Source organism: Scophthalmus maximus, chromosome 11 (assembly GCF_022379125.1).
Source record: "Scophthalmus maximus strain ysfricsl-2021 chromosome 11, ASM2237912v1, whole genome shotgun sequence".
NCBI classification, from domain to species: domain Eukaryota; kingdom Metazoa; phylum Chordata; class Actinopteri; order Pleuronectiformes; family Scophthalmidae; genus Scophthalmus; species Scophthalmus maximus.
Genome location: NC_061525.1, coordinates 22,606,023 through 22,618,820, shown reverse-complemented (window position 1 = coordinate 22,618,820; position 12,798 = coordinate 22,606,023). Strand labels below are relative to the sequence as shown.

At 48.1% G+C, this 12,798-nt stretch overlaps 1 protein-coding gene across 1 annotated transcript in view; it reads right to left on the bottom strand.

Moving 5' to 3' along the window:
• The window catches only part of LOC118299765 (kin of IRRE-like protein 3), a 145,429-nt gene that overhangs the window by 18,843 nt on the left and 113,788 nt on the right, over nt 1–12,798 (bottom strand). Inside the window, exons 6-9 of the mRNA XM_047335773.1 lie at nt 9,491–9,596; nt 2,327–2,475; nt 2,067–2,194; nt 1,490–1,616 (exon numbers count right to left, since the gene is read on the bottom strand). Of these exons, the coding sequence (XP_047191729.1) occupies nt 1,490–1,616; nt 2,067–2,194; nt 2,327–2,475; nt 9,491–9,596 (510 nt within the window). The remainder of the gene's footprint in view (nt 1–1,489; nt 1,617–2,066; nt 2,195–2,326; nt 2,476–9,490; nt 9,597–12,798) is intronic.

Here is a 12,798-nt window from a genome sequence, read left to right as displayed (position 1 = left end):
AGCCGCCGCCGCCGCCGCCGCCGCCGCCGCCGACACTTCAACCGCAGTGTTTGCACTTTCACAAGTCTGCCAATCTGATTCGCCTCAAAGCCCCGAGTATACGAAATGACTCAGGACCCGTGTGGTTTGGGGAACATAAAGGAGATGAATTTCAATTATTCAGAGGGGTAAAGAAGAAAAAAAGAAAGGAGGCTCTTGAATGTCAAGTAAAAATTCTGGCAGGGAAGCGCTGAGAGGAAGAATACAAACAAATAAATACACTACAAGTCATCCGGAACCTTGCCTTTGGAGTGAAGTCCGCGGAGACTAAATAAACATGCCATTTCAGCCTTTGTTGTATGTTTCCCCGACGCTATAATCTTTATTAAAACAATCCGTCTTCATTCTCCCGTGACACCGTTTCTCGACAACAACACAATCTCCATAGTAACGCGGGGCAGACAACGAGACGCATCAGAGTAAACTGGTATTATGTATTCCGTTTGCACATTAAGGGCCGCAAGAGACGGGACGCCGGTGTAGTTTGCTCCACGCAGGACGGGAGGAGGGCGGAATTAGCCGCGATTTTCGCCTTGGCCCTTCTTTAAAACGGAACATTCTGAGCTGAGATGGAGGCGGCTGATTGCGGTTGTCTGATCTTGTGCCGGAAGGAAACGCCGGCGTCCCATTCTCTCCGACATTCAAAGCTAATGTGTGGGCAAAGAAAAATCTTTACACAAGCTTTATTCTTCTCATCATCAGCATCATCATCATCATCCCCAAATCAGCATCAGTGTCGCTTTACAGGCAGAGCTCTTCTTGTTGGCTTTTCCAAAATTGTACAATGGACAACACTGTCAGCGTCTTATCGCAAGCATCATCTGTAAATCCCCTCCTCTGCTTTGGCCCATGTTGCGTTCAGACGGACACGAGCGGGAGGGAGAGACGTGCAAATCCCCCTACAGCTGAGAACCGCCGCCACGCCAGAGCAATGCCCCCCCCCCCCCCCCCCGGAATATCAAGCGCCGATAATGAAGTCATTTGTTTGAGAGTTGCCAGGTCTCCCACCGAGGCCGGTATTCATTAGTCACACAGTAGCCTTCAGAAAGAGAAAAAGGCAGCTTCCCTCCGCTACTCGCGCGGAATACAATTAGCATTGAGGTACACTCGCCTGTTCACGGAAATGTGGCGGCCGTATCTTTGAAAAGAAGCCTTTATTCATTGCTTTTTCCGCGACGATGACTGTTGATGAAACGGCTTTTAAAGTCGAAAATTAATTTTCAGGAGCACACATCCTCGTGTGTGTGTGTGTGTGTGTGAGGGACGAGAGGAATCAAGCAGCGTGTTCTCGTTTTACAGTTTTACAGAACGAGGCCTTTTGTGAACCCCAGAGGAAGCAGCACACCGACCCCCTTGCTGCCGTCGACCCCCCACCCCGGACCCTGGACAGTCACACTTCACATTGCGCATGCATTTGACAACTTTTTGGGAAAGTCATGCCGCAGCTTACCGTTGACGGTGAGCGAGACCTCCTTCTCCCCGGCTCCCACGCGCGGCACCACGGCGCGGCAGACGTATTTGCCGGCGTCCTCCTGCCTCACGGACTTCAGCGTGAGGAGATTCTCGTTGCTCAGGACCTGCGGCAGAGCGAGTGCGACAGGCCGTCAGGTTTTTTTCGACGGCCAAAATGCGAAGGCACATTTTTTCCGATGGCGGGGAGAGGCCGCACGGGGAAAGGAAATTAAGGCGGCACACATGGACCATTTAATACCTTAAAGGGCAGCTCCGCTCAATTATTAAAATCCAATTCGGGGGTTCTGAGCTCAGCGGAGTCTGGAGAGGCTGCCGGCTTCGGACTTTTATGTTGACAAAAGGGGGAACGAGTCTGAATTTGTGGATCAAACCGGCAGGTCGCCGAGGAGGCCGGGACCGCGATGGCTTGGAAATCTTAAGTGCACACGTGGCTTTGAGTGCCTTCATATGCTTTAGGCGTATGGAATCGTAGAAAAGTCTCAAAAGAGGAAGGGTTTTTTTTTTAATCCATCGCACGTTACAGTACACGTGATCGCTAATCAGTGCAAACTCACCACGCCGGAGCCCCTCTTCATCCACACGATGGTGAGGGAGGGGTTCCCCGTCCACGCACAGTTGAACACGGCGTCCGAGCCGAGGTCCACTTGCAGAGACTGAGGCTCCGCGGCCATGCGGGGGCCGACTGTCGAGAAAAAGACGAACACGCCGTTAGACCGCCTCCGGTCCCGGAGCCCGGGCCGAAGCATCGGCCTATTTTGAAACTCAGCCGTCGGGGAAAAGAAACGGAAATGTCCCTAAGCCGGGAGCCACTCACAGTAGACGTCGACGTTGCGGCTGACGTTGGTGCTGCCCAGGGAGTTGGTGACCTCGCAGGAGACGGGCTCCGTGAAGAAGGAGTGGTCCACGATGACCTCGTACGTGTCTCCGGAGACCTCCTTGATGACGCCTCCTCCCTTGGCCCACCTGGTGAGGATCAGAGAAAATGTGGGGGAGGGGATTAAGACAGGTTTTCACACCTCCGTGTGTCAATAACTTCCTTTTGTGTGAATAAATCCACATTCTGGCCTTGTTTGTGTTCCTGTGGCAGCCTTCCACGCTGCGACAAGCTCCCCGGAGCAGACGGGCACGTTTCCTCATTGCGCCCCGGCAAAGAGTGCCGGCGACGGGGGAAAACAAATCACGGGATGGCAAACGGGGCAGGAGCTCCTGCACCTTTTGTCCTTTTTTTTTGGACACGCACACTGTGTGTCGCGCGCACAACAGCTGATGTTCATGGATTGACACGGGATCGCATGAGGAACATCTGTTTTGTGTTTTCCTGAGTGACAGCTCTCCGTGACGGGGGGGGGGGGGGGGGGGGACACAGACAGACAGGATGGCCCTGCTGCAGTTTCCTCCACAGACAGGTGGCCGAGTCGAGCCGTCGAGTCTCTTTGGGAAAAACTTAGACGGTGCAAATGACAAACAGTGACAACTGGGGGAAACCGGTGGGCCAACGTCTCGCTTTTTATATTTATATCCCTGCCAGGGCTGCTGAGAGCAGTTTTATTTTGATTTCTTTTTGTAACCACGGGATAGGGGAACTCATTTGTTTGCCGCGACTAAGCCGGCCCCACGCTACACTGACGGAGCGCTATCATCTAAATGAGAACAGATTACCTCGTTCAATCAGTAAGTGGAGTGAAGCAGAATTCTAATTGGGCGTTGTGGGAATATTCGGTGGGGACATCGCCCCCCCCGCCCCCCGAGCAGTAGATCTTCTCCGAGTTGTGGTCTTGTGTGGCACACGGACACGGCTGAGAGCTCTGCAACACACGCTTCTAAAATAATAAATCTTTTAATCTGTACAGATGTTTTTTTTATGATCCGATCCAGCTGCGAGATAACACAGTGCACACGTCTACAAGGTCGCAGAATGACCTCAAGATATTAGCACGAGGCTCACAAGGTCAAGCGGCTGCGGCACACTGACGGATTAAAGACACGAAAACCGTTGTGTGTAATGATGATGACTGTTGATGTTCACAGTCTCTGAATATGAATATGATTATGAAATCCACTGCTGTCTATATACGACGGCGGCGGTATTAATTGCACCGGTGACGGCCGCAGCGATCACGGCGAGGACAATGATGGCGCCGATTAGTACGACGGCGGCGACAACAGCGGTAAGGATGATGAGGATGAGAATGATGACGACGACGACGACGACGGAGAAGATGATGACGGAGGCGATAATGATGACGGGGATGATATGTAATGAGACTGCTTGCGAGTTGTCAAAAGTTTAATCTTGGTCTCGGACACAGCATTTGAAATATAAAAAACATTTAAATGACATCTACAATCTACATTTCAGACACAAACACGTATGAGGATGACAATGATAGCGACGATATGGATTATGACAATTGCGAGAAGTATCAATATTAGCTGTAGTGAGAAATGTTTTGCCTCGCACATTTTCCGAAACCTTTCCTTCCAGCCGCCGCCGGCGTGAACGCGTCCGACTCGGACCAATCTGCTGCGTCCGTCATACGTGAACGGCAAAGCCCGGAAAAATGTTTGGGAATTTGGGTCGGGGACATTTTTTTCCGGAGTTCGTCTGAAAACAGCTTATGCCGCTTATAGAGCTGCAGAAGTTGATTTAGTAATCGATTGGTAAGTTAATCGCCAACTGTTTTTATTAATCGATTCAAGTCGTTTTTATGGGGAAAAAAGTCCAAATTCTCTGATTCCAGCTTCTTCAATGTGAATATCTTCTGGTTTCTCTGCTCCTCTGTGACAGTGAGCTGAATATCTTTGGTGTGTGGACGAATCAAAACATCATCTTGCTGGTTTTGGGGAAACACGATCGACATCTTTCACAATTTCATGCCATTTCAAGGACCAAACAACCGATCGATTCGTCGAGAAAATAATCGACAGATGAATCGGTTGTGAAAATCGTCGATTCCTCTGTCGATTATTGCATTATTGCAGCCCTAGTCACTTGTGCGATACACTTTTCCAGCTCATACACTGTCGGGGTATAACGGGGCCCATGCAGCACAGATGTTCGGGGCAGCCGGCTGCTCCCTCCCTCCCTCCCTCCCTCCCTCTGCCAGGTCTGGGAGCCTCTGACGGCGTTAGCGGGAGCACAGACAGAACGCCACCCCCCCGGGGGGGGGGGGGGGGGGGGGGGGGGGGGGGGGGGGGGGGGGGCACGCCGGCTCTGTTGGTGTTGCTGGGCCTCGTCCAAGACTCCGTGTCTAAACATAGCCGCCCCGGCCCGGGGAAAACACAAACACCTGCATTCCCTTCTGGGAGGTTTAAAGCGGGGGCCCGGCGTAAAAAAAGGCTTACTCGATAGCTGACTCACTTTACACCGCCGTATCCTGTTCGGTGATTCGCCTCGCACAAAGGGCTGTGAATCCCCGCACGCTCCATACTCACTCACACACACACACACACACACACACACACACAGTGAGTGCATGGTGTGCAAACTAACAGCGTTATGTGGATAAACAGGTCGGCAGTTAATGGAAGCAGGGGATGAAGAGGACGCGGCAGAGGGAGGAGAGTTTTGTATTTGCGGAATGTGATTAAGGGCAATAAAAGAGCAACAATTAAATTAGACAAGTATCGGTGCCATCAGCAACGAGGCCCGCGGTGAATCAGGGCCCCGCAGTTATTATCAGCATGGTTAAGCACAGCACAGTGTGCGGCCCCGCTCTCCCCGACGTGCACGCACGCCGGGAAGTGATGACGGCTGGATGCTCGGAATATGAAATAAATACATGGAGGCTTCTGCTGTACTCGCACACAGCGGGGTTTAAATAACGGCATGGTTGGGTTTTTTTTGGTTTTTTTGAAATCTGCCAAATGATTGAGTGTCTCTGAAAAAAAACCAACTCCAAAAGACCGTTGACTATTGTCATGTGGACAATCGGTTTTAACCCTGTAGGGTTGGGATTAGCTCCAGTTGGGGATATCTAAAACAAAAGTCTTGAATAAGTATGATAAATATATTCAGGGGTTATGGTTTTTTCGGACTTATTTGATATCCCATGCATTTTTCCTGAGTTTCCAGGTATATGCTGAATTTTTCTCAACTTCTCAGTTGTGCCTGTGGAATTGCTGAAGCAGAAGACTTCCGGTGTTGGACCCTGAGCACTTATACACTTGTTTAACACTATAAGGTAACGGTGCTTTGTGTCACATATTCTATTCTTGTCACGGCTGCAGCTCACGCTGGCATAATGAATGAGAGTTAGGGAATAATAGAATATGTGCCCACAAAAAGAGCCAGTGGTTTTAAGCAAAAATGTCAAAAACACAAAACAGTTCATTAAGATATATAAGGGAATAATTCTCACAGGGATGAAGGTGTTTGATTAGCATTGTTCGTTTATGGTTTATTTATTAGGGCCCGAGCTCCACTGACAAAGTCAGAGCGAGGATTTATTGTAATTGAGTGAATTATTTAGATTGTTATTTATATTTCTTTTAGAGTTTATTTTCTTTGAATCCCTGAATAATTGATATGACCGAGGAAGCCTGTTAGCTGACTAACAATGACTGACGGAGAAGAGGCGGGATCTTGGGACAAAAACTCAAACATAATAATAAATAAAGAATTGGTTATTCATGAATCGCTATACTATCAATTTTGTGCACGGTTATTGTTTTTTGTGCTACCTTTTCTGTTTTTCTTTAACATTAACATTTTTAAATCAATCAATCATCTACGATGGCAAAGAATTGGGGTGTGGAAACGGTAGTGTCAGTCAAAGGCAAAAAAAACCAACTAATTACAGTAGCAGTATTAATATGCGTGTGTGTGTGTGTGTCGTCATGGAAAGAAATTGGATCCTGGCGACACCGACTCTGGTGGGAACCACGACGACAGCATCATCACAACCGTGCGAGATGTCGTCACAAATCTTCACAGGTCTGCGATCAGAGAGAAGGACGAGTTTAATCCAAATGAGCGCCGAGCTTGTCATGAAGTAGAGGTGGTTTACCATCAGTCCCCCCCAAAGTTGAAACACATGTGTGTTCAACATCTCCTCGTGTTTGTTTTTCTATTCACCGTGGAAATTCACAATGTATCTGTGTGTTTGTGCTGTGCATTTTCCATTGCACTTCAAACGCTGGGGGACGACTGGGACTGTTGGCGGCGGCGCCGTACAGAGGGAGGAGGGGGCTGGTTGTCGGATCATGTGCAGACGAGGGACCTGATTTGCTTTGTTTATTATTCCAACTCTCTTCTCTCCGGTGGGTTTTCTTGTTTGGATCTCAGGGAAAAAAACCAAAACCCTCTGTGTCTTCATCAGACGGCGGTTGATGGACTGCGGTTGTACAGGCTAGTTAAGCCCCTCCTACCGTTATGAACAGTAATGAATGTGTTCCGACCCGCTCGTCCTCATCTCTCGAGCGAGCGGACCGCAGCGCATCGGCCGTTACTCTTACTTCATTCACACTTTCAGCTGCCTCGTCGAGTCCTCTCCAATCCGCCCCCCCCCTTGAACCGACAAAGGTTCATGCGTCTGTAGAGACGCATCTTCCTTTCCACTTCCATGTTTTAAATTTAGATTTATCGAACCATTGTGGCAATCAAGAAAGGGCTGTAGACAGCTCGAGAAACGCACCGCGCGCCTTCGCTATCTCGGACCGGGCATCTGGAGCGGCCATACTCCGCATCGGAAGATGGCAAAGTGGCGGCGTGCACGTTGGGGAACGGATGGCTCTCTCGGGGACGGGGGAAAAGAGGCCATCCGTCTGAGAGCTTCTCTGTCCTTGTGCCGTATCTGATCCGGCGGAAGACAAGAGTGTATTAGTACTGAATAATAGCCCCTATACTGCTTGACCAGCTTCCTGCTCTTCTTGCTCTCCCTCTGTGATATTGCTCTCTGGGGGGGGGGGATCTGTGGGTGCATGCGGGGAGTGGGCCTCTCCCCGGCCGAAGCCTCTCAGGCGGCCATTATGGGGCCCAAAGACCCCCCCCCCCCCCCCCCCCCCCCCCCCCCCCCCCCGTCTACCGTGCCCTGAACTCCGGTGGGGCGTGAGAGTCCCGGCGCGCTTGTGCAAAATCGCAGATAAATGTAAATGGTGAAAGAAGAATAACCTTGGGAGATTCACAAGTTATGAGGGATTGACAGAAAAAAGCCAGACGGTGGAGCGACGTCTACCTCAGCTTCAACCGCCAAGCTTCTTTCTTTTCATACTCTGAAGGAAAAGTCTCCACCCCCCCACCACCACCACCCCGGGGGGGGGGGGGGGTCCTGATTCTTGCATTGATCCGAACTTATAGCAATGGAGGTGAAATCCCACCGCGCGCCCAATATATAAACGTCCTGTCTCCACCGTGAACCTACACAATCAAATAAAAACCTTGTTTTCCGACAATATCTCTGCCCTCCCTCCCTCCCTCCCTCCCTCCCTCTTCCTTTTCTTTTTTTTTCAAAAGGGCAGAATCCATCATAAAAACAAAAAAAAAACCCGGCAACATCTCTATTTTGCCACCTGTGAGTGTGTTGTACGTCCATTTTATTTCCCAGTCCCATTACGAGATTCAGAGGCGGCCAATTCCCCCCTTTTGCTATCGATTTGATTCAATTCATTTTATTCTTTTTTGCCGGGTTTTTAAAAAAGGAAAGACTATCTCTTGACAAAAATCGATGGCAGCATCACTCTTCTCCTGGAAGGCCAACGCGAGATTTTCATGAGAATGAGTAATGTCCACTTTCTCGTTTCCTTTTGCAATTACAGATTTAGTCGGAGGAAATACTAACTAAGTGCAACTGAGGATGTGCCTATCAATTAAGGTTTGTGCAGGGGGATATATGTATTAATATGCGTTTGGTTAGTTTGCCGCCATTATTTTTTTTTTGCTCAAACTTGATTTAATACATGGCAATTTATATGTTATTCATAGCAGTATTTTCAGTGCATATGCTGGTTGGTTTATAATGGAAAAATAAAATGAATCTGCGTTCCGTGTTATCCATTTTCTTGAACAAAATTGAATACTTTGTCTCTTGATTTATCTGAACGCCAAAATGGAATTATAATATCACCGGCTAATGTCTAATGCTGATGTTTAGAGGCAGTGGACGAAGTAGAAAGCACCTTCTTGGCAGCAAAGTGAAAAGTTAGTAGCGGTGTTGATGCCGGAGTGGTTTGGTTTACGTTTGACTTCAAAGCAGGAAACGGCAGGTAGTCACTGCCCGTCAAAATCCAGCAGTCACATCTTTAATTTGATGTCTTTGTCGATTAAAAATAATCCAGTGTTTTTTCAGATTTGAACCTCCAGCGTGGCAGCAGGACTGTTGGATAATATAAAAGGGTTTGAACTATGACGGAGCAAAGGTGCTCTCTTTGTACAATGCTTTCAGAGAGTACTCACATCCCTCAAGACATTTGAGGGACTGTCTCTCTACTGTACAACCGTGGAACACAACCCAATCTCGAAAAAAAAGCTGTAGCTTTGACAGCTTCATCAGATGTTACGCACTTTACATTTCCACCTTCTCTTTCTGCACGCTGATGGACGTTTAATGTTCAAGGGAGACGATACGCAGCAAAGCATCACATTGCTTTTTCGCTGCAACCCACTGGAACGTGAGCACGCGTTCCCAGATGAGTATCATTGTTGTTGTTTTGTTTTTTTATTTTTTCCGAGGTGCAGTTTCATTAAAATTTTCAGCATGACAGTGCTGCGTTGTTTTTTCTCCTCGCCGTTTCAGAGTGCGGCCAGATTGAAGTGTGTGATGGCATGATAACAATAGATAGACAGATAGATAGATGTTGGTCTCTGGCAATGATTAATACAATCAGTAATGGAGTGTTAAATTTGACTTCATGTGAATATTCATCGGCGACCAGCAAAAGTTTAAAGTTAGCGGCAACTCTTTTCAACGTTGCAGGACCTTTCATGTTCAGGAGTTGTGCGTGCGCTTATATAAAAGACGTGTTGTTTCCATGATCTCACCTGTACAGTGTGACGGGAGGGTTGGCCTTTGCGGAGCAGTGGAATCTCACGAGGTTGCCCTCCAGAACAGGCTGAGGCTCCACGGACAGATTGACAAGTGGGAGATCTAAAAAAAGACAAAGACAACCAATTACAGAACTGGCAGCCTCCTCAAACCTTCTGTAGTGAACCGTAAAGCTGAGACAAACAATAGGTTGTTGACATTTCCTGTGGCTGGAAAAAGGCTCGAAACGAAAGAAACAGGAAGATATATCACAAATTTTGTTGAGGAGACGAAACAGACACCTTATTAATAGCTTATAGCAAACACGCAACCTCAAAAGAAAATAGCCAAACTTACATGCAAAATAAATTCTCATTCTAGTTCGAGGGACCTACTTTTTTTTTTCTCATGATCCCAAAAAAAGATTTGCAACCTTCATGTAGCTTTTCACACTACAGAGAATATGCTCCACTTAAAAGAGTCACCATAAAAACAGATTATCCCACAAAAACACATCAGAACAGTTGCAAAGTTGTCACAGTTTGCGGCAACGTTTTTCTCTCCAACGACAGGCGATCACTCCTGAACAATTTGATGCCCCTATTTTTAATCTCGCCGCCGCCGCCACCCACCCAGGGGTCTGGGCCAACACCATCGAACGGCATGCGGTGTATCTCGCAGGTGTGGCGGAGAACATTGAGCTATTTTTATTTCCATATCTTCATTAGCGACGTTATAAGGAGCGAATCAAAGGGAAAACTTGACTTGATAATGAGTTGCACTAAAAGGCAATTTGCAAAACAGTGAACGGTCCACGGTGCGATCCGGTGCAATTAAAACAATGAGCAACCTCTGTGATGTAGCACAATTAAAACGCTCCTTAGAATAACAAGCGTTCGGATTATGTAAATCTAATAGACAACTTAATTCATCCCTAATTGACAAAGGTGGGATTCTTTTTGAAGATACGAGTTCATTTCCATATCAATCCTGTCCCATGCGAAACAAACAGCTATTTACCCCACAGACTCAGAATGAGTTTTCTCGAGTAGGTGAAGCCTTTTTGTCGGAGACACCGGAGATATTAGCCTGAGCGATTTAAACTCGCAGCATTGAAGATCAGAACCTGGAGAATCAGTTGTTCTATGGAATAACTGTGAAGGAATGTGAGGTTTTGGAGTTAACAGGACCCAAATTGCAGACTGCACACAAAGAGATTGGTAAGTTTAATAAAGACGGCAGGCTCACAGTCTTCAGTAGGCAGGTTGGTGAGGTAGCAAACAAACGGAAAGTCCAAATCTCCAAATGAGCAAAAGAACAAAGTAGAGACAGGAGGATTAACCAGGAAGTACGACGAAAGTATCAAGATTGACTAGGTAAATTGGATGGAAGCAACGCTGAACTTAGCAGAAGACTAGGATCCACCCCTTTGTCCCAATCTGGGCCAAACTCTTATGGGTTCTTTCTTGGCCCATGTCCCATCCTTCCACTGAGTTTTGTGGAAAACCATTAGGGTAGTTTTTGCATAATCCTGCAGACTAACTAACTGACAATCAAATGGACAGGCGCGAAAACATAACTTCTTGGCAGGGGAACACAGACAAATTGACAAAGGAGACTGAGGAGCACAGAGACTAAAAAACACAAGGGAGGTATAGAACAATTGGGCATCAGGTGAAAAGCATTGGGGCAAAGACACACGAGGTAAATCATTTCAAAGTAGAACAGGAATTGATAAACTGAAAAACAAAATCCAAATTTTCTTACGCATGTGTTGTGGGCTCATTTTAACTTTGTACTTATTGTGCTAAAATGCATTTCTTACATCCTCTAGGAAACATGGAATACATCTGTACTGCAGAGTGTGACTCAGGTTTGTCCATCCATACATGGTCTTGCAGCCAAGCAGAACAATGAAATCAGCATGAAATAATACTGGAAATAACAAACAGACATATCACATTACACCTGCCAAATGTCAAATGCAGTTGCATGCCACAATCTCCGCGGGGCATCTGAGGTGCCACTTTGACAGAGGTTTGTTGTGCCAGTGGCGTACTGGGGAAGGCATCATGGATTGTAAACCTGTCACGGGGAGGGGGGGCACCACGTCTATCCACCTTGTGTTCCATAATACCAATCTGCTAACCTGGGGGGGGGGGCACGGAGACCTGCACAGAACTGAAGAGGCACACAAACAGCGCTGAATAACACCACTGTGTATAGTTATGGAGAGATATTCTGTGGGGGAGAAGGGTGTGTGTGTGTGTGTGTGGTGGTGGTGGTGGTGGGGGGTGGGGGTGGGGTGGGGGGGTGGGGGGTACGAAGTGTAGGAAAAGTGCCTTTACCCTGTAGCTGTGCAGATGCTCTACAGTGGCTCAGCTGCCACAAAACCCCAGAGATGTGGGGGGAGAAGGGGGAAGGTGGTGGTGGTGGGGGGGGGGGGGGGGGGGGGTTCCAGGTGCCATATTCCTGCCTTCTCACACACACACACACACACACACGCACAAACCATATTCCCAATCAGCGGACTCGTTCCCCTCCAGGATGGTTGCCACCCCCCCCCCCCCCGCCCATCCCCCTCCTCAGCCCCACCAACCACTCTACCACCTTCGAATCCAGCTCGCTCCACCTGTGCCAGTTCTCCCCGGGCCGGGGAAGACAGAAAACAACAACACTGTGGGATCCTGGAAGACGGAGGGCCGCGGTGAGCCAGCAAGTCTCCAGATTCTGAGCCGCCAACTCTCTCTGTGTGTGTGTGTGTGTGTGTTTGTGTGTGTGTGTGTGTGTGTGTGTGTGTGTGTTTGCATTTGTAAGTTGGGGTATGTGTGTGCATATGAAAGGGCATGTGGGTGGGTGTCATGATAAAACAACAGAGCTTTCTTACGCCTTGAGCGGCAGTGTTAGCTGCCCAGTAGGTGGCTTTTTTTTTTTTAGCATCACAAGCGGTTAATTGCGTGAACAAAAAATGGCGGGCAGAAAAGGAGAACCTCAGGGGGCAAAATGACAGATGCGGCAGCGGCGGAAGCTGAAGAGCAAAAAGAGAGCGAGAGAGAGAGAGGCGGACATAAAAAAAAGAGCAAAGTGAGATCTGGGAGCGGCGGCGTCTCGCGCTAATAGGCACAGTAATGTAACCTCACAAGCCTCTTCCACTGAAGGCGTTTCCTTTACTGTACTTTTTCAATCAAGGCCTCGCTGCCAAGAGACTTGCAGCAACACCAGCGCTCATAACTGTCAATCTGGCCCACTAATTAAAAGTCTTTTAAATGATTGAGACGTTAAAAAACGGACCCTCCCTGAGCGAGAGGTGGGGTCGTGAAAACTT